The 23,181-nt window shown below is 47.2% G+C and overlaps 1 protein-coding gene across 1 annotated transcript in view; it reads left to right on the top strand.

The window, feature by feature from the left end:
* The window catches only part of PLXNA4 (plexin A4), a 456,808-nt gene that overhangs the window by 33,530 nt on the left and 400,097 nt on the right, over nt 1-23,181 (top strand). Inside the window, exon 3 of the mRNA XM_041413432.1 lies at nt 20,093-20,275. Coding sequence (XP_041269366.1) covers nt 20,093-20,275 — 183 coding nt within the window. The remainder of the gene's footprint in view (nt 1-20,092; nt 20,276-23,181) is intronic.

The raw sequence follows: 23,181 nt of genomic DNA, 5'->3' as shown, positions 1-23,181 counted from the left end.
GCCTCTCTGCAAAAGCAGGATAATAGCTTATATTTAAGCAGTACACTTGACCCCAAATGCTTAGAAATTCATATAATCAGAGAAAAACGAGGCTGGGAAAAGAAGGATTCTTATGAGGTCATCTGATTTGCCCTTCTGCCCTACTTATAACGCTTCTGACAGATGTTTGTCTCACCTGTTCTTAACCTCTGGCTATGGAGATTCCTCTCTCTCCCTAAAATCTGTCTGTGCTGTGAGGAAGCTCTCCCTCATGTCAAATCTAAATCTCCTCTCTGGATACTGAAGCCCTTCCTACTTATACACTCAGAAGGCACCTTCAAACCCTGTGGACCTGCAGGGTGTTGGCAGAGGCAGGGGAAAAAAATGAGGGGAAAAATTAGGCTCCTTAAAACAGAAAAGCAGTTTCATGTTGGGTAAAGAAGGCTGTGGTTTCAATGTCCTTCATAAACTTTGTAATGGAGCAGCCTGACCTGGTTGAAGTTATCCCTGCTCATGGCAGGAGGCTGCACTAGATGAACTTTTAAGGTCCCTCCCAACCATTGTGGATCTATGACAGTGTTGGGAAATGCTGGATTTCTTAAAAAAAAAATAAAAAAGGGGGAAATAAAAGGCAGTTTGAGAGGAGGATGGAGATGTAAACATGTCATTTCTGTACAGGAGTTGATCATTGGGGGATTTGTTGATTGTCATTAGAATGAAAATATTAATGGGTGCATTTTGAAGCCTGGTGGGAGTTCCACTCCTGGGATGCTCAGCAGAGGAGGCAGGGCAGCCTTCCCCTCTGCCTTGGGGACCAGGCAGGTGAAAGCTGTGAGCCAAAAAGCATGGATGAAGAAGAGGGGGGTACTGGAGACTGACCGCAGAGCAGCCTGAGGGTGTCAGGGCTGTGGGGAGAGGAGAGGAGCAGGGATCCTGCTGGAACTTGAGCTGGCAATGAAGTCCCAAACCCGGGGTGCTGCTGGCATGTGACCCTGGCTGTGAGCTCAGGAGCTGCTCACACCCCAGGGCTGCTCTCCTGGGAGATCCTGGCCTCCTCCTCACCCTGATCCACCTCCCAGACTAAGAGACTCCAGTCCCTGCCATGAAAAGGAGTCACCTGCACCACTGCAGCTTCCACCAGATACGCAGCACCAATATCTGCCTGAGATAATCAAAGTGTCACTCCCCAGCTCCTGTCTGCTTCTGCCTTTTGCTGGTATTTTCCTTTCCTTTTGGCAGGAAATGGGGTTTGACTGTTTAAATTGCTGTGTTCAGTCTCTTCCTGTTTTTCATGGCAGCGCTGTCACTTGGGGGAGAACAGAAATGTTTTCAAAGCTGACTGGCCAACAAAAGGCCTTGTGTGAAGAGCTGGGCAATATTTTCCCAACACTTTGCTACCAGAAGTGGATGTTTGGGTCCCAAGCCATTGTCTGACGAGTGACTTGGCTGTGAAGGCTTCCTGTGCTTCTGCTGGCTCTTGGTAACTCCCCAAAACCTCTTTGCAGATGCTGCTGGTGAAATCTCTGAGAGTCCTGCATCATCTCCATGCATTTGTTCCTCAAGTGGGCTCTGCTCTCCTGCTCTCTCCTGCTCTCTCCTTCTTTCCCTGCACCCCCTGCCCACCCCAGATGCCCACCAAGCAAGCCCTGTTGTTGTCACAGGGTTTAGCTGAGTTCAGGAGGAGTTTTTGGATTAGTTTTTGGATTTGGGCATGTTTGGAGGCCAGCTGGGTGCACAGACATTTTCCTTTGGCAGCACTGGGATGAACACTGCCTGCTCCTTGGGCTCCCTCCTGCTCCATCCCACCAGGTTAGGAAGGGCCATTTGCAGCTCAGGTGGTGGAAAGACTTTGTGTAAGGTATGGGATAGTCAGCCTGACTCCTGGGAAGGGGAGAGATGGCTGAGATTGGGTTTTTCCAGCCTATTTCATACTTCTCTTCCTCCCAGGACTTCTCTTTGAAATCACTGGTGTTAACAGGGACGGCCAAGATTTTTCAGCCTATTTCACATTCCTCTTCCTTCCAGGCTTGTGTTCATCATCCCTGGTGGAAACAGGACACAGAGCACTTCTGAGACATCAGGATGGGGAGCAGCAGGAGGTTGTTTTACAGGGGGGTTGGCTAAGGCACAAAACCACAATTTGTAGCCCAGGGTCTCCTGGATGTTGAGGAGAGGAAATATCTCCCTTGCTCTTATATTCCTCTCTGGCATGGTGGGAAGAAGAACAGGGTCATTTAGAAAGAAGGACCAGCTGGAGCTGCTGGAAAGAAGGGGTGTTTCGAGGGAAAAAAATCACTTTACAAGCAAAAAAGCAGGAATTGTCATCCCTATCTCTCATTTCTCCCATTTTCCTTTAAAAGTGAAAGGTTTGAGGGGAAAGGAGTGTTAGCTTTTGGTTAGTCCTTGGGAAGAGGAAGGTGTGGAAGGAGGTCCAGGCAATCCAGGTGCTTTGGCAGCCCTGCCCATTCCTCCTGGCTGCACTGGTGAGTACGTGAGCCTGACTCTTTCCCAGGGGGATGGATCAATCACAGGGATGAGTTATCAGTTTCATTTTACCTCACAGTCTCCCTGTTTCCCAGTTGGGCTACCCTAAGTAAATCCCTTTTTGTGTCAGTGCCACTGGTGCTTGCTCAACAGCACTTTTTGCTCATCCCAGCTGGACAGACCTTGCACAAATGTCTTTACTCCAAATTTTACAGGCTGGTGTTTCTGATTCAAAGGGTTTATGGACAGCTGAGGTCAGTTCTTGGTCAATTTTTAACAGCGCTTTCTCCTTCCTCCTCTGAAAATGCAAATAAGAGCAGGAAACCCCCACAAAATGATAAAGTTCAGTTTTTGGAAGGGCAGTACCCTGAGCAATGCTGTAATTCCTCTCTGGGAATGCTCACTGGAGACTGGGAGCCGGAGCAAACAGGCTGGTGGCTGCCAGATCTGTGTTTGTGCACTTGGCCCCATCAGTTTGTGTTGGATGCCGTGTGTGCCGTGTGTGCAGGGCGGGCTGCTGGGGCCAGCAGCTGTGATAAGAGGTGACAAGTGTCCTCCTGCTGACACTGGGGCTGGAGAGGGTGGAATCTGAGCTGGGGAGGAAGGGGGACACAATCACCTCTGGTTGTGATGGGGTGAATTCTAACATCTGTGTTGTCTCACCCTTCTCGTGAGACTGAAAATGGAATAAAAGTTTTGAAAGCGCCTCTCATTGCCCCATCTCTGGGTCAGAAAAGAGTGTAATCAGACAGGTAGGCTCTGGTTTCTGCAGCTGAGCTCTGGGATTTGCAGATCTCCCCCTGCACCTTCCACCTCAAGCAGGCCTGAGCATCACCTCCCCTGCAAAGCTGGCTCTGCTCTGGGGTGAAACCCTTCCACAGAGAGAAATTCCAGTTATCTCCCCACATGAGGCAGCTCAGGGAGCTCTCCCCAGGGAGAAACACAGCTGGTATTTCTCATGGTTGTGGTGGAAGTGGCCAGAGATGTCTGGGGCTGTGCTCTTTGGAGAGCAACGGAGTTCATGTCTCCAGTGCTCCCAGTAAGGTCCTGGCCCCTCTGAACTGGGATTGGGAAATTCTCCCCGCTGGGAGGTGAGCTCAGGCAGTGTGTGGGTGCATCTCTGCCCTGGGTGATGGCTCTCTCTCCCAGGTTCCACCTCTCTGCTTTCAGCCAGCAGGGATAAGGACAGATCCCTGCCTCGGCAAAGTGCTCTGCACTCCAGGCAGGGAAAAAAGTGGATTTGGGTGCTCTGAGGGAGGGCAAAACAAAAACTCTTAATCCCCTACATCAACAGAAGCTTGCACTTAAGGGCTGTAAATCAGGGCCTAATTGCGTGGAGAGGATGATTGCATTTGAGGTATTAAGTAGGTTTCTCAGTATTAAACACCTGTCCTTGAAAGGATACTGCCTGACCAGTGGATGCAGAAATAATTCTGGCAGTAATTAATTACCTTCACCCTGAAACACCCCCACCCTGAACCTCTCCTTCACAAATCCTTATTGTCCTGGGGGAAAAAAAACCCAAACATGCATTGGAAACAACCTTCTCAAACCCATTTATTTCCTTCCAAAGCATAAACCAGGAGGAAACCCTGTGCCTGAAAGTGGCTGGGTGCCAAACCCTCTCACAGAGCTGTTCTCTCCCGTCTGGGTGACCCCGCTCACACAAAATGCTCATTGAGGGCAGAGCAGGACCCAGAGCTGCTGTGTCTGAGATATTCCAGGCACAGCTCCCTCCCCCACCATCTCTTCCATCCCTAAACCAGTTGGCTGTGCCTGAGCAGCCCAGCATCACCCCAGCTCCTGCTGCTCCCTGGTGTGCAGGTGAGTGCCAGACCCTCCATCCCCACGCCATCTCCCTGCCACACAGACAATTACATTTATTTCTGGGAACTGCTCTTTGCTGCTTCCCCTGCCAGCAACCCGGGCTGTTTTCTTCTGTGGTCGAGCCCTGTGGTCGTCTGTGGCTCAGCTTTGCATTTTTGGAGGCCTCCACGTGACCTGCTCACATTCTCTTCCGCGCCAGGAGATCGGCGACTTCGCAAAGCTGACCTCGCCAGGAGGTCGCCTGGCAGGCCAAGAGGCTTGTGCAAGAGGGTTTTTTTTTTTTTTTTTAAATTAGAAAAAAAAAAAAAAAATAGGCAGAGAAAGCAAACCCCAGATGTCCTGGAAGAGCCAGAAGCAAAATATCTCCAGCTCCCTTGGTGAGGCTGCTGCTATTTAAAGCAGCCAGAGCAGGGGAGGTTGTACAATGCCCATTCTGTTGAGGAGGGGGTCAAGGGGGTGCTGGATTCAGCTTTGTTCTCTGGGATAAATCCTGCACAGACCCTTCCTCCCTCTCCTGATGCCACTGGAGCTGTCAGGGTGAAACACAGTGCAGGGTCTGTCTCCGAACTTGGAGGCTCAGTGAAGATATTCAGCCTCTGGGAGCAATCTGATGTGTGTGTCTGTTTATTTATATTCCAGGAGTATAACATAAGACTTATTTGTTTTTATCCTCCCTGAAATGTCTCTATTTATCCAAATTGCATGGATGGGTTCCTACTGTACCTGGTAGGATAACACAGATATTAGAAGACTGGATAGTGTGGAGATGGAGATGAAAAAAGCTGTTTTACTCACTGAGAGATGCCTGAATCACATCTGGCCATATTTCTGCCCCAGACACTCCCAGCCTGGCACCTGCATGGCTTTGCTGTTGGAGGATACCGGTTTTGCTCAGAGTTTGTTTGAGAAGCATTTTATTGAGAATGGGACAATCTTTGGGTAACCTGGCAACAACTTTAGGACAAAATTTGGTGTTTGCAGAGCCAGCACAGACCTGGTTGTGTAGCTGTATCCAGGCTTCCTGGAAGTGTTCAAGGCCAGTCTGGATGAGGCTTTGAACAACCTGATCCAGTGAAAAGTGTCCCTGCTCATGGCATGGGGTGGGACTGACTGGCCTTTAAAGTCCCTTTCAAGCCAAGCCATCCTACGATTCTTTATTTAAAGAAATACTCAACACCAGGAAAGGCAAGACAGGCAGATAGGCCTGGAACTAAATGGCAAAGACAGAGTTTCCTCTGTTTCCTCCATGCAGCACTGGAGCTGGTGTAGCTGATGGAACATGTGGGTGACATTAGATCAGTACATTGCATTTCCCCGTTTCAATGTCATTACCCCGTCGTTGTCAGTGATCCAAAATATTATAGGATTTGTACAGCTGATTTATCCTGTAAACAAGCAATATTAGCCAGGCACGTATTTAGACAAGGGAGAGAGTGGGACAGGCAGAGTGAGGGAAAGTGCAGCGGGGAATAATAAAAATGCACTCCTCCTAATGAGGGAATGACCCGGCACTCTTGGGTTGGGGCTGTTGGTGGGATCCCACTCCAGGAAACACAGGGCTGTGATTGTGATGCTGTCCCTGCTCCCAGGGCTGGCTGCAGCCTCCCAATTGCTCAGTCCTGCTTCCAGATTCGGGAGCAGTTGGAGCTTCAGTGAATTTACACTGCCTGGTACAAACGCTCTGAATTCCTCAAGCACCAAAATCTGCACAGATAAGCAGCTACAAGCAGGAGATTTTCCCTTTCAGGGCTCGAGTGCTTTAGTTTGTTGTTTAAACTGATAACCAGGCTTCTTTAAATGCATCTTCTGTGAGATGATGGGACCAGACACATCTCGATTCCCCCTGATACAGGATCTCCACTCTCAGTTATTTGTTGAGCGAGCCAAGCTCTCACCACTTCCCGCTGCTGAAGAGCAGCAGCACATACATCTCACTCATTACAGCACTTAAATCACCTTTGCAGGACCGTGGTGAGGCTTAATTAATGCTTTTAAAAGGCTCAGGGCTCTCGGGGTGAAGGTGTTGCCTGCATGCAAAGCAGCCTTGTTGTTTCATTTCTGCAGCGCTGTTGGTGCGGGTGGCACTTTGCAGCCCAAATGATGATTTTTTTTTCTTTTTCCTGTGTAACAAAATAGTAATTATAGAAATTGTGACTGCAGCAGCAGTGAATTGCTGGTGGTGCCATCAAAGGGAGGCAGCCAGACTTTATCTGACCAGGTGCTGGTGTGCATTCAATAGGAATGAGAGGGCTGATCAGGGAAATGGGACATCTTTTAGGATAAATGCAGCACCTTCTCTCAAAGGTATCTTTCTGCTTACACAAAACCCCCTTCTCACCTAAGATTTCCTCTCTCTGGAACTTGTTCTCCCTGTCTCAGTTACAGCAGCACCGGAGAATATCAGTGCTGCTGTGTTTCAGGTGTGTAGCAGAGCTTTGCTGCTGGAATAAGTTCTTACAGAAGAGCTCTAGCAGCTTATTTGATCAATACTTCCCTTCTGAAAAATCCCTAAATGCTTATTTACCCAACAGTCCGTGGCACTTTCAAAGGCAGAGCCTCCACACTCAATAATCTCTTTTTTTTGGGGTGTGAAAAATTTTAAGTGAATTTTTCAAAGCACTGATCTGAGAGCCACAGAGATTATATTCCTCTGTTTATCCCTCAACGCCACAGCCACATGATCCTCTGAGCCAGCAAGGGGAAGTTTATGGGACCACAGGAAAGCTCAGCTTCCTTTTACACCTTTTACAGTCACACTTGCTGCTCTTCAGGTCACACCCATCCTTCTGGCTTGCAGGAATGAACCTCCGTGGCCACACAGCTTTGGGGCGTGGTTTTCACCCCACCTGCATGGCTCAGGGTGCTGATGCTGGGATTTGGAGTCGTGAGGCTGGGAATTTTCTGAAGAGGTGCACTGATCTGAGAGCCACAGAGATTATATTCCTCTGTTTATCCCTCAACGCCACAGCCACATGATCCTCTGAGCCAGCAAGGGGAAGTTTATGGGACCACAGGAAAGCTCAGCTTCCTTTTACACCTTTTACAGTCACACTTGCTGCTCTTCAGGTCACACCCATCCTTCTGGCTTGCAGGAATGAACCTCCGTGGTCACACAGCTTTGGGGCGTGGTTTTCACCCCACCTGCATGGCTCAGGGTGCTGGGATTTGGAGTTGCGAGGCTGGGAATTTTCTGAAGAGGTGGAAATGCAATATGCAAAAGGGAGATTGGGCTGACACAGTGATGTTTGGGATTTGGAATGGGAAGATCTCCATGAATGGAATATTTTATTTATTATATTTTATTTTATTGGTCTGCTGGAGGTACCGTCCCTTCTCTGTTCTTACATCAGACTTTTGGGGTCTAACCAAGGCAAGTGGAAATACCACTTAAATCACAATATGACTTTTCTTCATGGGGAAATGAGCAATTTCCCTCTAATCACAGCATCATAGAATGGTCAGGTTGCAAAGGACCTTAAAGCTCATCCAGTTCCACCCCCCTGTCATAGACAGGGATGTCTTCCACTACAGCAGGTTGCTCAAAGTCCCCAGCAGCTCAGTGCTGCTTCCAGAGCAGTCCCAGCAAAAGTGGGAATCAGAGATGGAGAGCAAGGAAAAACCAATCTTTGCAATTTTGTCACCATGGCTGTGACAGGGTCAGCAGATGCTGAATTCTGGGTAGCAAGGCAAACATGTGCCTCTTCTAATGGCCCTTGAAACTGGACATGTGAAATGAGGTAGACAAAGCCAAAGGCCAGCTGAACCTGTGATCTCTGAATGGCTTATCACATTCTTCCCAGGAAGATGAATGGCAATCACTGTTCTGCCAGGGAAACGGCATCTGCTGGCAATGTGGTGTAGAAAATGTGCTTTCTGCTCCTCTCAGAGCCAAAATTCCTACACATTTCTTGTAAGTCCTTCTTAGGTAAGGACCATGTTCAGCTGAGTGACAGTGAAGCACAATGGCACTCCAGGAATAAATTTCCTTGAACACAACATCTTCCATTCACATGGACAGTTTCTCATTGGCACACAAGAGTAAGGAAGGAACCCAAATGCATCATTGTACATAAAGTCAGACGTGTTGAGGGATGAACAGATCTCACAGGGATATGGAAACCTCCCCTGAAAACCCAGTTCAGGGAGAGCCTGAGCTGTTTTGTGGTTCTAGGCATGAAGATGCCCAGGATCTTCCTCAGATGCTCAGCAGGCAGTAGGATTGTGCCTGGATGTCACTCTGGAAATGCCAGTGGCTCAGCTGAGAGCTCTGGGAGTGACTGACACTGCCCTGAGAGGGGCCACAGTCCTGCAAGGGTCTTTCATCAGGAGCAGAGAGCAGCCTGGAGGGTGAGCAATGCTGGATCTGTACCACGGCCTGCTCATCCTTCATCTGAATGTGGAGCTGCCCCCAAAGTTGCCATGGATCACTTTTTCTTTTGCTCCTGTTGGGTATATTTTGGAGCAGCTGTTCTATGTGGCTTTTTATGGTGATCCTGTGGGAAGCAGCCATTTGCCTGCTGTGCTATCCTCACAAATAATACTAACTCCTCATTCCCTTTGGTTTTATTTGTCGCCCTGATTTTGTAAGACTTTGTTAAGCCTTCTGATGTTTGCATTCTTTCAACAAACTTTCTCACACACAGTTCTGTAAATAACCTATGTTTTGCATTCTTTCATGGAGGTGGAGAGAATTGATGGACCCTTGGTCTGTCCAGTGGCATTGGAGAGGTGGCACTGTCACCCTCCAATCCACTGTCACCTTTGGAAAACTATAAATGTTGGAGTCAGAAAATAAAGCTCTTCTTCTTCCTTTTTGTTCCCCTCGAGAGCAGCAGTGTCTGTGTCATCATTTCGTGTCTTATCACAACAGAGGTGGAAATGCAATATGCAAAAGGGAGATTGGGCTGACACAGTGATGTTTGGGATTTGGAATGGGAAGATCTCCATGAATTGAATATTTTATTTATTATATTTTATTTTATTGGTCTGCTGGGGGTACTGTCCCTTCTCTGTTCTTACATCAGACTTTTGGGGTCTAACCAAGGCAAGTGGAAATACCACTTAAATCACAATATGACTTTTCTTCATGGGGAAATGAGCAATTTCCCTCTAATCACAGCATCATAGAATGGTCAGGTTGCAAAGGACCTTAAAGCTCATCCAGTTCCACCCCCCTGCCATAGACAGGGATGTCTTCCACTACAGCAGGTTGCTCAAAGTCCCCAGCAGCTCAGTGCTGCTTCCAGAGCAGTCCCAGCAAAAGTGGGAACCAGAGATGGAGAGCAAGGAAAAACCAATCTTTGCAATTTTGTCACCATGGCTGTGACAGGGTCAGCAGATGCTGAAAGCAGGGCTCAGCATCTCCGAGGTGTGACACAAAAAGTAAGGAAAGCAGCCAGAATTGTTTAAATTTTGTGTTATTGGGCTCTAGAAAATGTGTAGGGGCTCATTAATGGATTTAGCTTGTGCACATCTTTGGGCACTGTAATCACTTAAAAAAGGCAGGACTTGGATGATGTTACATTTATAAGCACAAATTTACAGCACAATTCCTTTTATCCACAATTACTGATAATCACCCAGCTCTCCTGAGCAAAAGGCCTGAAGACTGAAGGAACCTGTTGCTCTCTGCAAGAAAGGCAGCCTCCTCTTCAGGAAATTGCAAATTTTACAACGTGGAGGAACACGGTGTTGGGAAGCCTCACACTCACAGCAGAGCAGGAACATAAATGCAGGCATAAAAAGTCTGTACTCCATTAAGATTCTGCAGCACTCTGGAAACTTGACACCAGTCCTTGAACTGATGCTTAAACTACAGACCTAAAACCCAAATGCCTGTACCAGTTCTAGTCAATTTGAGTAAGTTTCCCTCCTGTTCTTGCATTCCTGAACTGTGTCTGAACAAAAACCTCACAGCATAGTGGGTGCAATTTCCCTATAATTGGTAAAGTTCCTGTAACTGCACTGTCATTTCTATATGGTGACATGTAATTGCACAGAAACCACGGCTGTGGGTGCACAAGTGAAAAGCAGTGTGCAATTAAAATGCATTTCCAAATGCTGGCTCTTGATCCAGCTTCTGTTATGTTATATCACAGAGCACCCTGGGGGAACGGGGCTGGGTATTTTTGGATGTCATTAGACTCCAGACTAATCACTGAAGAGGGGTGGGCTGGTGATCTGTGCTATCTTTGGTCACTGCCTGTCACAGTCATATTTTCTGGAAAAATCCCTTTGCCCAGGATTTTGCTCCTGGGAGGCTGAGGGGCCTCAGAGAAAAAGGAGAACAGTTATTGTCTGATTTGGTTCTTCTGTGTTTTGCTGCTTTGGAATGTGGTTGGAGATTGTTTATCCAACAGGTGATTGTTTGATTGGTTTCTGCTGTGAGTTGTTTTGACTTATTGGCCAAGCTGTGTTGGACTCTGGGGAGAGTCATTATTTGATTTGATTATTATCTTTTTAGCCTTCTGGAAGTATCCTTTCTGTATTCTTTAGTATAGTTTAGTTTAGTATTCTTTAATATAATACAGTATCATAAAATAATAAATTAGCCTTCTGAGAACATGGAGTCAGATTCATCATTCCTTCCTTCATCAGGGAAGCCTGCAAATGCAATAGCTGCCCATCTCTTTGCCCAAAAAATTTTGAGCTGCAGATGGCAAAGATCTACAACCAGGCAAACCTGCAGCCTTTTCCTGACCCACTGCCAGGAATGCCTGGGATGGGGAGTGTTGGAATCCTGGATGCTGAGAATTTTAAACTTTCTGTGCTTAAAGGCACAGACCCACAAGAGAACACTGCATTGACCTGAGGCCATGGAGAAGCTACCAAAATTGATTAATAGCACTGGAATTGTGGGTGTGTAGTTGGTTAGAAGTGTCTAATATCACCTCAAACTTAGAGTTTGAGGTTTTATTATCTAGAAATAAATATGAAGCAAGATAGAGGTTTTAGGGCGGAGGTAGGCTGTTCTTCTTTACCTTCTTCTCCATGGGTTTGGGTGATGTTTTTAACTGGACAGAAAAGTCCACATTGCAGGCTTCAAGTGATCAGTTATTGGGTTAAAAAGGAAAATAATTTAGGTAGCCTTTCTTAATTTGATAGTTTAGTCTTAAAAGACCTTGTAACAAGAGATTGTTGGCCATTTTGTGCCTTGCTAATGAAAGGCTGCAGAACTCATGGCTGTGAGACTGTTTTACTGATAAGAAATAATAAACACCTGAGTCTGAACATGAACTGCCATCTCAAGTGCCTTCAATCCAGACCCAGAGAAACAAATAGGGGAGGGCAGTGACAGGCATCAAATTCCAGGAATGATGTGGCAGGAGGGGAAAACAGAGGGGCCCTGTCCTTCCTGCACTGGGGTTTCACAGCTCAGCACAGCAGCAGGATGAAACGTGATGGTTCTGCTGAGGTTCTGTGGGGAGAAAGGGCAGGTGGACCAAAATCCACTGATTTCACAGGAGGCCAGAAGCAGAGATACTGCAGGAGGGAGAGTCAATCCAGCTTCAGGAATGCCAAGGACTAATGCCATGGGCAGGGCAAAGCAGCATTCAACCAGGAGCTTACCTTGCACTCTCAAACCACCAAGAGAATCTGTGCAGGCAAACAGGAGCAGCACAAGCCTTGGGTACCATCCTGCTGCTGCTGGAATTTAAAGTCCTGAGGTTTGCAGCGAGATGGTTTCCATTACTTCCAGCTCCAATCCATGGGGATTTATGGCTCACCCCTGCTGCAGGTGTCCTAGACCCTAAATTTCTTAGCTTGTGTCTCTTCAAATACCATGAAGCTCCTGCTGAGAGGTTTTTCTATGTCTTCCATATCTCTAGATTTTTTAAATATCCTGTTGAGGGGACATGTGCCCACCTTCACCCTCACTCAGCCCTTGCAGTCAGGCAGGAAAGGAGATCTTGCAGTCAGGTGATGGAAAAGACCTTGGATTTTAAACTTTCTGTGCTTAAAGGCACAGACCCACAAGAGAACATTGCATTGACCTGAGGCCATGGAGAAGCTTCCAAAATTGATTAATAGCACTGGAATTGTGGGTGTGTAGTTGGTTAGAAGTGTCTAATATCACCTCAAACTTAGAGTTTGAGGTTTTATTATCTAGAAATAAATATGAAGCAAGATAGAGGTTTTAGGGCGGAGGTAGGCTGTTCTTCTTTACCTTCTTCTCCATGGCTTTGGGTGATGTTTTTAACTGGACAAGAAAGTCCACATTTCAGGCTTCAAGTGATCATTTATTGGGTTAAAAAGGAAAATAATTTAGGTAGCCTTTCTTAATTTGATAGTTTAGTCTTAAAAGACCTTGTAACAAGAGATTGTTGGCCATTTTGTGCCTTGCTAATGAAAGGCTGCAGAACTCATGGCTGTGAGACTGTTTTACTGATAAGAAATAATAAACACCTGAGTCTGAACATGAACTGCCATCTCAAGTGCCTTCAATCCAGACCCAGAGAAACCAATAGGGGAGGGCAGTGACAGGCATCAAATTCCAGGAATGATGTGGCAGGAGGGGAAAACAGAGGGGCCCTGTCCTTCCTGCACTGGGGTTTCACAGCTCAGCACAGCAGCAGGATGAAACGTGATGGTTCTGCTGAGGTTCTGTGGGGAGAAAGGGCAGGTGGACCAAAATCCACTGATTTCACAGGAGGCCAGAAGCAGAGATACTGCAGGAGGGAGAGTCAATCCAGCTTCAGGAATGCCAAGGACTAATGCCATGGGCAGGGCAAAGCAGCATTCAACCAGGAGCTCACCTTGCACTCTCAAACCACCAAGAGAATCTGTGCAGGCAAACAGGAGCAGCACAAGCCTTGGGTACCATCCTGCTGCTGCTGGAATTTAAAGTCCTGAGGTTTGCAGCGAGATGGTTTCCATTACTTCCAGCTCCAATCCATGGGGATTTATGGCTCACCCCTGCTGCAGGTGTCCTAGACCCTAAATTTCTTAGCTTGTGTCTCTTCAAATACCATGAAGCTCCTGCTGAGAGGTTTTTCTATGTCTTCCATATCTCTAGATTTTTTAAATATCCTGTTGAGGGGACATGTGCCCACCTTCACCCTCACTCAGCCCTTGCAGTCAGGCAGGAAAGGAGATCTTGCAGTCAGGTGATGGAAAAGACCTTGGATGTCTCCTTGCAAAGACTCAAATGCCTGTAACTGTTGATTTCTTACTGCTGCTGGCTCGCTGGCCCTGCTGGCAGCACAGACATCCATTAATGTGTGTTCCCTCCATCCTCTGCATCAGCCAAGCCTGAGATAACAGCAGAGAGGAGCCAAGTACCTGCCACCACATGAAGACAGGGCTGTTAGGTATTAGCTGCAAATCAAAGGCAAGACTTGGCCACTGGGACAGCCTTTATCCCTGGTGAGTCTGTGGAATTGCTTCGGAGCCTGCTGAGATATCTGGGAAAAAAAGCTCCTGTGCTTTGATTGAGGAGGAAGATTCTGCTGGAGTGAAAGCAAGGAGGAGTGAAGGGTGGTTAATCCTTTATCGAGGCTCTTCCCCAAATGTGGATTAGGCTGTGTTTGATTATCAGGGGCTGTTTCAGAGGCAAACAGTGAAAGCAGATGTTTAAGGCACAATTGGTGTATTATGGGCACTGTTTGCTTGTGTCCCCTGATATTTGGTGCTTCTGCCACTTGTGTGATGCCAGCAGTGCTCGCTGCTGGTGGTAATGAGATGAGGACAGGGAAGGAGGTGATGCAATCAAACCTCCAACCCTTCTGCTGAATTTGGGGGTTTTGGGGGCTCAGCCAATCCCTCCAGGACTGAGCCTTGTAAAGCCATCCTCTCCAGGAGGGCTTGGATGTGTTAATTATTTATTTGATAGGTTTAATCCTGGAGGAGGCAAGCACCTGCCAGAATCCTGTAAATCAGGGCCATTCTTTTGCACATCCTTCCTATTTCACTGGTGACTGTGACACTTGGCCATGGTGTCAGGGCTGCAGATGAAGCCCTGGTTGGTGACACAGGCAGAGATGGCAGGAGCAGAACACAACCAGGTAGAGAGGCAGCTGGTGGGACTGGGAAGGGCATTTATCCCCTGGGAGATGCCAATCCATCTCAGATGAAGATATTTTGGGTATGCAGACCACCTGTGCTTCTGAATTTCCCTGGGGCAGGGTGGTGGTGAGAAATATTCCCTTGTTTGCAAGTGGGAATGATGAAGTGATTGAAGCCAGCCCAGCATTCCAACTGCAGGCCCCCATTTCCTTCCAAGTTACCTGCTGGCTGGGACTTTCTGAGTTGGATTTTAACTGCTCAGGATGTGAGAATTGCTGACACCACTGGGACAGCCTTTATCCCTGGGGAGTCTGTGGAATTGCTTCGGAGCCTGCTGAGATATCTGGGAAAAAAAGCTCCTGTGCTTTGATTGAGGAGGAAGATTCTGCTGGAGTGAAAGCAAGGAGGAGTGAAGGGTGGTTAATCCTTTATCGAGGCTCTTCCCCAAATGTGGATTAGGCTGTGTTTGATTATCAGGGGCTGTTTCAGAGGCAAACAGTGAAAGCAGATGTTTAAGGCACAATTGGTGTATTATGGGCACTGTTTGCCTGTGTCCCCTGATATTTGGTGCTTCTGCCACTTGTGCGATGCCAGCAGCGCTCGCTGCTGCTGGGAATGAGATGAGGACAGGGAAGGAGGTGATGCAATCAAACCTCCAACCCTTCTGCTGAATTTGGGGGTTTTGGGGGCTCAGCCAATCCCTCCAGGACTGAGCCTTGTAAAGCCATCCTCTCCAGGAGGGCTTGGATGTGTTAATTATTTATTTGATAGGTTTAATCCTGGAGGAGGCAAGCACCTGCCAGAATCCTGTAAATCAGGGCCATTCTTTTGCACATCCTTCCTATTTCACTGGTGACTGTGACACTTGGCCATGGTGTCAGGGCTGCAGATGAAGCCCTGGTTGGTGACACAGGCAGAGATGGCAGGAGCAGAACACAACCAGGTAGAGAGGCAGCTGGTGGGACTGGGAAGGGCATTTATCCCCTGGGAGATGCCAATCCATCTCAGATGAAGATATTTTGGGTATGCAGACCACCTGTGCTTCTGAATTTCCCTGGGGCAGGGTGGTGGTGAGAAATATTCCCTCATTTGCAAGTGGGAATGATGAAGTGATTGAAGCCAGCCCAGCATTCCAACTGCAGGCCCCCATTTCCTTCCAAGTTACCTGCTGGCTGGGACTTTCTGAGTTGGATTTTAACTGCTCAGGATGTGAGAATTGCTGACACAATTCCCACCTCTTTAGACCTTCCCTTTGCCTCTCCCTGCTATCCCAGCCCCGGTTAGAAGTGAATTCATGCCTTCACCTCCTCCTTCAGTCTGGAAAGTCGTTAACATGAAATTGCCAGGCAGAGAAGCTCCAGAGAGTTTAACGTGGCTACTTTATATTGCTGCTAGGAGTGTCTGGAATTGAAAATAAACCTGCGCTTGCAACTCCTGACCCTTTCATCATAAATCCAAACTTCCTTACGTGTCTCTCTTTGCTGCAGAAGATGACTGTATTTCAGTCTCTGCAAAGGCCTGTGTGCAGCTGAGAGCCACAGCTGTGCAGGAGCCGGGTGCTGTTTATTTGCAGGGTTTTGCTTGCTGGCATTTTTTTGGCAGATGATCCCCCGGAGGAAATAACCCAAACGTGTTCAATGAAAATAGTTTTCGCGTGGCGTGTGGCTTGCTGGCCTTGCTCCTGCTCCTGGGGGAGGGTTGTCCACATGGCAAAACAACAATGCTGTGATTGCTTCTCTGGCACCCAACCAGCAGCACGGAGTGGATACAGAGTTCTAGAATAGTTTGGGTTGCAAGTGACCAGAAGACCATCAAATTCCACCTTCTATCATGGGCAGGGACACCTTCCCAGAGTGCTCCAAGCATCATCCAACCTGGCCTTGGGTACTTCCAGGGATCCAGGGGCAGCCACAGCTTCTCTGTGCCAGGACCTCCCCACCCTCATCATAAACAATTTCTTCTTTAAACCTAGTACGACTCTACCTTCTTTAAAAAAAGCTGCCCTCCTATTTCTGTCTAAGTCCTTCTTATAAGGATGTATTCTCCTGTAAGTAATGCCAGGGGGAAAAAGATTAAATAAATAAGCTTAAATTTAATTTGGTGTCTGTGTGGGATTATCAGCCCCAGTAAGGGTAGGTCTGAGTTCAGCTGGAGCCCAATCAGGTGTAGGAGGAACTACCCAGTGGCAATTAGATTAATGAAACCTCAACAGGTTGGGGACAGGCTGCAAATCAGCCACAGGTGTTTGTGCTTAATGCTGTGATTTTGGGGGTTGTGTCCTCCCAGGCTCCTGCCTGGGGTTGGGAGAGTCTGGATGGTGTAGAAATGCAGTTAGGGGATAGTGTGGGGTCTTTGTGGTCTCAAGTGCTTCAGCTGGAGTGCTTGGTTCTGGATGTACTCCTCTGACTGTGCCAGCTCTGATGGATTCATCTCATTGCACCGCTTGTCAGAGTAATTTTCTTCTGGTTTGGGCTGGAGCTTTGCACCCTGCACCTTAGGTAAATGTCTGCTGGCACTATGCAGCCTTTTATCATCTTGGTGGTGAAGAAAGCTGTCTTGTTTTCCTTGGAAACTTTCCTCCCTTTCCTCTCCTTCTACAGCTTGGGATTTTCCTGCTTTCAGCCTGAAGTGATTCTTTCCAGCTTGTCAGGCCATGAGAGTGAGCACTTAGGCAGTTTGATTATACCTCTGAAACACAAATTGTGCTCATCTCTGAGCTTAAGAGTTTCTGGCGAAATTGGGCCTGCCTTGAAGACCTGGATTCTTGGATCTTACATCCACAGGATAATTCAGCTTGGAGGGACATCAAGGGGCCACAAAGTTGGGCTGAGGGGATTGAATTTAGTAGTTTTGTGGTCACCTGGCTCTGTTGGAAGGTGAATTTCCAGTTTGGTTGGGTGGTTCCTTCTCTGACACATCTCCTTTCGCTGCTAGTTATGGATTTCCAGGTATTAAAGCTGGGTTGCAGATTTATCTTGGACTTGTTGCTGTCATTTTGGACTAGCAGCATCCTGCCTGCTGCTGCTGGAGGCTGCTGATCTGCTCCCTAATTGCTCTTTTAGCTCTGCTAAAAAGGGCAGTCCACAAACACTAATGACTCCTGCAGGCCAGAGCTCAGGCTAGCTGATCCCTCCTAATGGCTCTTTGAATTCCTCCTAGGTTTTATGTATTTATAAACACATTTAGGATGCATTATTCTTCTATTCAGCAAAACCATCTGTAATTATTGCCCGTAATTGCTGGGTGAGGATAAAATGAATCAACTATCAGGCTTTTACTGCTCCTGAACTCAAGCAGGGGCCATCACTTTTTTTAAGCTGTGTTTCCAGGAAGATGTGAGTTCAAAGAAAATTGTTGTGGTCCTTTAGTTCTGATATATCAAAACTAGGCACCCTTCCTGTACACTTCATTATTGCTTCTCTAGGCCTTAGCAAAACATTTTAAGTGTTGAAATCTGTGAGTGGCCCCAGAGAAGTTAATAAAGTCCAACTGCTCTGGCAGTTTGTGCTGGGGTATTTGGAGTTTTATTTGATTTATTCTGTGGAGATCTGTGTCCTGTATTAGCTTTACCTGCCTTGATGGTGCCTGAAGGTAGAAGAGCTGCCTGTGCCATGTTCCTGCTGTGTTTCTGGAACTCCCTGAAGCCCAAGGAAACATCCTTAGGGACAACTGGACATGACATTAATTTAAGTGAAGGGATCCCAGTGCAGCATCCATGTGGTGAAAATGATGCTGAGATCAAAGGCAGTGGGTGATAGAGCTCAGGCAGCAGTATTGATGGGTAGGGGTTTTTCTCTGGTTGTTGGGAGTTCATGGATATCTCAAAAAAAAAAAAAAAGAAAGGCTGGAAATCCCCCATAGTATCTTGGTAGAAGCTTCCCTCCTCTCCAAAGAATTTCAGGGAATTACAGAATCTCAGTTAAATCACAGAATGGTTTGGAAGGTGCCTTAAAGGAAGGAAAGATGGATGCTAATGTCCTTACAAACAACTCAGTGGGTGGGGGGTCTTTAGGAGGAATGGGTGTTAATGCCTTTGAAATGGGCCTCAGTGTCTCTACCAACCACAACACCCGGGGAATATTAACTAAGGTTTGAGCTCCTGAACTTTAGGGTTGGACAAATGGGTCTGGGTAAAGTCTGTAGCACTTCTGGTGGATCCCCTGAAGCCAGACAGCCAGAACTGAGATTTTTGAGGAAATGATAGGTTCAAGGGGGAGGTGGTTTGGGAAGGCTGCACGTTCTGGTAATGGGGAAAGGAAGAGGATGAGTTTGGGATGAAAGGAGGCCGTGTCCTCTGAAACCTCAAGAGAGAAACCCCCTGGGGGGTGTGCCCCAGTGGGCTCTCTCTCCATTTATTCAAATAAAATTGCATAACTCTGTCTCTTTTATGGACTCTGGATTTTTACAGTGTGTTTTTTCCTCACTTAATGCCTTTGAAATGGGCCTCAGTGTCTCTACCAACCACAACACCCGGGGAATATTAACTAAGGTTTGAGCTCCTGAACTTTAGGGTTGGACAAATGGCTCTGGGTAAAGTCTGTAGCACTTCTGGTGGATCCCCTGAAGCCAGACAGCCAGAACTGAGATTTTTGAGGAAATGATAGGTTCAAGGGGGAGGTGGTTTGGGAAGGCTGCACGTTCTGGTAATGGGGAAAGGAAGAGGATGAGTTTGGGATGAAAGGAGGCCGTGTCCTCTGAAACCTCAAGAGAGAAACCCCCTGGGGGGTGTGCCCCAGTGGGCTCTCTCTCCATTTATTCAAATAAAATTGCATAACTCTGTCTCTTTTATGGACTCTGGTTTTTTACAGTGTGTTTTTTCCTCACACAATCCAGTCCCACCCCCTGCCGTGGTAGGGACACCTTCCACTATCCCAGGTTGCTCCAAGCCCTGTCTGACCTGGTCTTGGACACTTCCAGGGAGCCAGTACCAGCCACAGCTACTCTGGACCATGTGTGCCAGGGCCTCCCCACCCTCACAGCCAAAAATTTCTCCCCATCTAGCTCTGCTCTCTGGCAGTTTGAAGCAATTGCCTCTTGTCCTCTTTCTCCATCCCTTGTCCCAAGTTCTGCTCCAGCTCTCTTGGAGCCCCCTGAGGTACTGGAAAGGGCTTTAAGTTCATGGTATTTAATTCCTACCATGGTCCCTTCTGCAGATTTGGCCTGGGCTGACCATCTGACCAGATCTTGTTCAGACAATGCCTGGACGCTCCTTGGAGGATGATAATTTCTAAGATATAACATAATCAACTTTGCTGAGTTTAGAATTAGGAGAGGAGTGGTTATTTAGGCTTCATAGATGTGATCCTTAATGTTGGATCCTGGGTCCATAGTACAGGTCAGGGTTTATATTATTTGCCAGTGCAGATTTAGCTCAGTGGTTCTTACTCTGGATCTATGGAGTGTGCCAGGGCCTCCTTTTTTTTTACTTTTTTTTTTTTTTTTTTTTTTGACAGAACTTAAGTATGTTTAAGACATTTTCAGCAGACTTCCACTTGATTGGTGAGTCTTGACTGGTAAAACTGACTGGTACAGCAGTAGGAAAAAGGCTTAATGTAATGTATCCTGCTGGGCTGTCATTCAAGAGAACCAACTTTCCAGTTCTCCTTCTGGCTGTAACTCATTGTGTAACTTCAGAGAGTTTTCTTTTTTCTTTTTTCCACCTCTTTCTCCAGTCCTCCTTGATTTTCGTCAGCCTGCATAAATTACAGGCATGTTACGCAATGGATGGACACTTCCCAAATGGCTAAAAAACTGGTGACTTCAGCTGTTTATCCCCTTTTTCTGTCTTCTTTTGCAGCTGTTAACAATTGATGACAATTTCTGTGGCCTGGATATGAATGCCCCCTTGGGAGTATCATCCATGGTGCGAGGGCTCCCCATTTTCACTGAGGATGGGGACAGGATGACCTCGGTGATTGCCTACGTCTACAAGAACCATTCCCTGGCTTTTGTGGGCACCAAGAGTGGGAAGCTCAAAAAGGTAAGGCCTATGTGGTCCTCTAACTTTGATTTTCATATTTTATGGCGATTTAAGTGCTGCATTGAGCATGAGCACAACCTTTGTCCTAAGGTGCTCCTATTTTGAGGATAAAAAATGGTTTGGTTGGCAAAAAACCTGTGTCTTGCCCTCAAGGGATAAAGATGATCTGAGAACGGATAAAATCCTCCTTCCAAATGTTATTCATCAGTTAATTAATGCTTCAGAAGTCAAACCACAGTTGCAGATGGACGTGAGGTAATTTGCATTCAACAAAATTTTCGGTGCTCAGACCATCTCTAATTAAGTCATTGATCACAGAGTGTCTGTGCACACTGGCAAAAAACTGACTGGGGCTGAAGTTTGGCAAACAGGATTCATGCTCTGGAGATCTTTCTTCAGAGCAATGTGACCGGGCTGTGATTTCACCACGAGCTCAGCATGGGATCGGCAGCCGCCCCGTTGGCGTCAGGCTGGGGGTTTGTGATGAAGGAAGAGGGTTTGCATCAAAGGAAAGCAGTGTCCTGAGCCATAAAGAGCTTTATGTTTATGGCTGATGCCACACAAACAGAATCAAGAGTGTGTTTGTGTTCCTCTCTGGGCATTCTCACTGGAAATGTGCCCGTTGCATGGCTGGGGTTTGCCTTGTGAAGCCCTCAGAGAGGCTGGGGAGGTGGGATCCTCCACCTGTGGCTTTCCCAAGGAAAGATGAGTTGTTGGAAGTGGGCTAATGATGGGCACTGGCTCCATTTCAGCCCCTCTGTGCCAGTCTGACAATGTTGGTCTGAATGTTCAGCCCAGGAGTGTTGTAAGACATTGCCTGTGCAAGGAGATTGTGGCTTGGCCATGGTCATGGAGATGGGGGAGGAGCTGGGAAGGGAGGTTGGGCAGAGCCTGGTGATGTTTCAGGATGTTGTTTCCTCTTTAAATCCCTTCTGCAAGCAAAGACTTCCAAGTTGGGGCAAATAAAGTGCTGTGAAAAGGTGCCCCACTGTGGCTTGTGGGGAGTGAAGGGAGTTGTTTGTTCATGGATGCTTAGGGATAGTCTGGAATTTCTGGTTTTGTTCCTCTACCTGTTTCTTCACTTGAAAAGCAAATCTGGGTTGTAAATTCAGATGGCATTTCCCCCATGCTGAGGGAGGAATGGGATCCTGCCCACTGGCAAATGTCTCTGGCTTTGCTCGAAGCAGAGGAAAGGCTGCTCCTGCTTTTGAAAAGAAAAATATGGTAGGTTTTTTTTTTTTTAATTCAGGCATGTGAAAAAGAAGCCAAATTGTTTTTAAAACGGTCATAATAAAAATAATCTCCTTCCCTGGCTAATTAGCTTTTGCTTCCCTGTCATGTGTGATATCATAATAAACTGTTCAGTTCTCCAGCCAGTCTCTTGGAGGGAGGAAAATGGGGTAGCTGAGATTTGAATGGTAAATATCAAAAGGACCTAAACTCTTAATGACTGCTCTCCCTGCACTCACAAGCTTTTGGTTGGGGTTTTTTTTGGCTTCAGGAGAAGAAAACTCAGCCACAGCTCTGTCTTTGCCTTTGCAGGTCGCACTGCATAGTCCAAGATCTGATTCCTTTTTAATAGGGGAAAATAGAAGAGAAAGCTTTCTGTGCTTTATGGAGTGTGGTAGGGAGCAGGGACAGCCTTATAGGGTAAAGAATGAGGAGAGGAGAGCAGAAGTGGCTGATGTAATTTGAGAAAGGGAATAAAATGAAGCTTTTTCCTAACATGCTGAATATTCTACTTGTGGTAGTTCCCACTTTGGATGAGCAGGGCTGGAGCCTTGGGCTGAGATTTGCTCAGGTGAATGAATTTCCCCCAAAGAGGCAGAACAAAAAGCAAAATGGGGCTCCCCTAGCCACATGTGATTCTTTTGGACCAGTTGATCCAGACTCCTGGGAATCTTTAGGTCCACCCCAATCCTTGCTGTGTCTTCTGCAATTCCTGACTCTCCTCCTCACGTTGTCCCCCTCCAGTGCTCCTGAGGGTGTCTGACCCTGGGACAGCAACCTGTCACCTTCTCTGGCTGGTTTGGCACTCAGGATTTTCCCTTGGTGCTCCTTGACCCCTGTCATGGGCCTTTGGGTGCTTTGTTTTCCACCCTGGCTCATCAGTCAGGTGCTGCCAGGAAAATGCTGCATTGGGATTGCAGCTTCAGCATAATCCATTATTTCAGCACGAAGTTTGTTTTCTGCTCAAAAACACTGGTAAATTGGAGTGAGCCTTGTAGGATTAGGTGAAACCTCTGGACAAATCCCAGGAGAAGGGTGGCCCAGGAAGAAGTTCACTCCTTTGCTCTGCCAGTAACTTTTGGTGTCTCCACATCTCATTTTCTCTCCAGGGAATATTTTCCCTGCTGAAAGAGTGCTGGAGAAAATGAATGTATTGAGTGCTGTGAGGGGTGTGATCACATCAAACACCTTAACAGATCAGGTGGGTTGGAAAACCAGCTCCTGACCTTCAGGATGGAGAAGGGTGGCCCAGGAAGAAGTTCACTCCTTTGCTCTGCCAGTAACTTTTGGTGTGTCTCCATGTCTCATTTTCTCTCCAGGGAATATTTTCCTTGCTTAAAGAGTGCTGGAGAAAATGAAGGTATTATGTGCTGTAAGGTGTGTGATCACCTCAGCTTAACTCAACAGATCAGGTGGGATGGAAAACCAGCTCCTGACGACTTGTGGCATTGTTTAATGACAAATATTTAATTTTGCTGTGCTTTGGTTAGAACCCAGTGTCTGGCTTCCTCCTGTGCTGGCTGTCCCACGTGTCTGTACCACTTTGGTGGTGAGTATTCCCACAGCTGAGTGCAATCCAGGGATCCTGATGGGCTTCCTTGGCTGCAAACCCCTCTGCACCCTGGGGAATGCTTCAGGCAAAACCCGTGGCTGAAATGCAGTTGGCAACCCTGGGA

Source organism: Onychostruthus taczanowskii, unplaced genomic scaffold (assembly GCF_017590055.1).
Source record: "Onychostruthus taczanowskii isolate IOZ18803 unplaced genomic scaffold, ASM1759005v1 scaffold41, whole genome shotgun sequence".
In the NCBI taxonomy this organism is placed as follows: Eukaryota; Metazoa; Chordata; class Aves; order Passeriformes; family Passeridae; genus Onychostruthus; species Onychostruthus taczanowskii.
The sequence above is the reverse complement of the archived record's forward strand: the minus strand, read 5'-3'. Positions and strand labels throughout refer to the sequence as shown.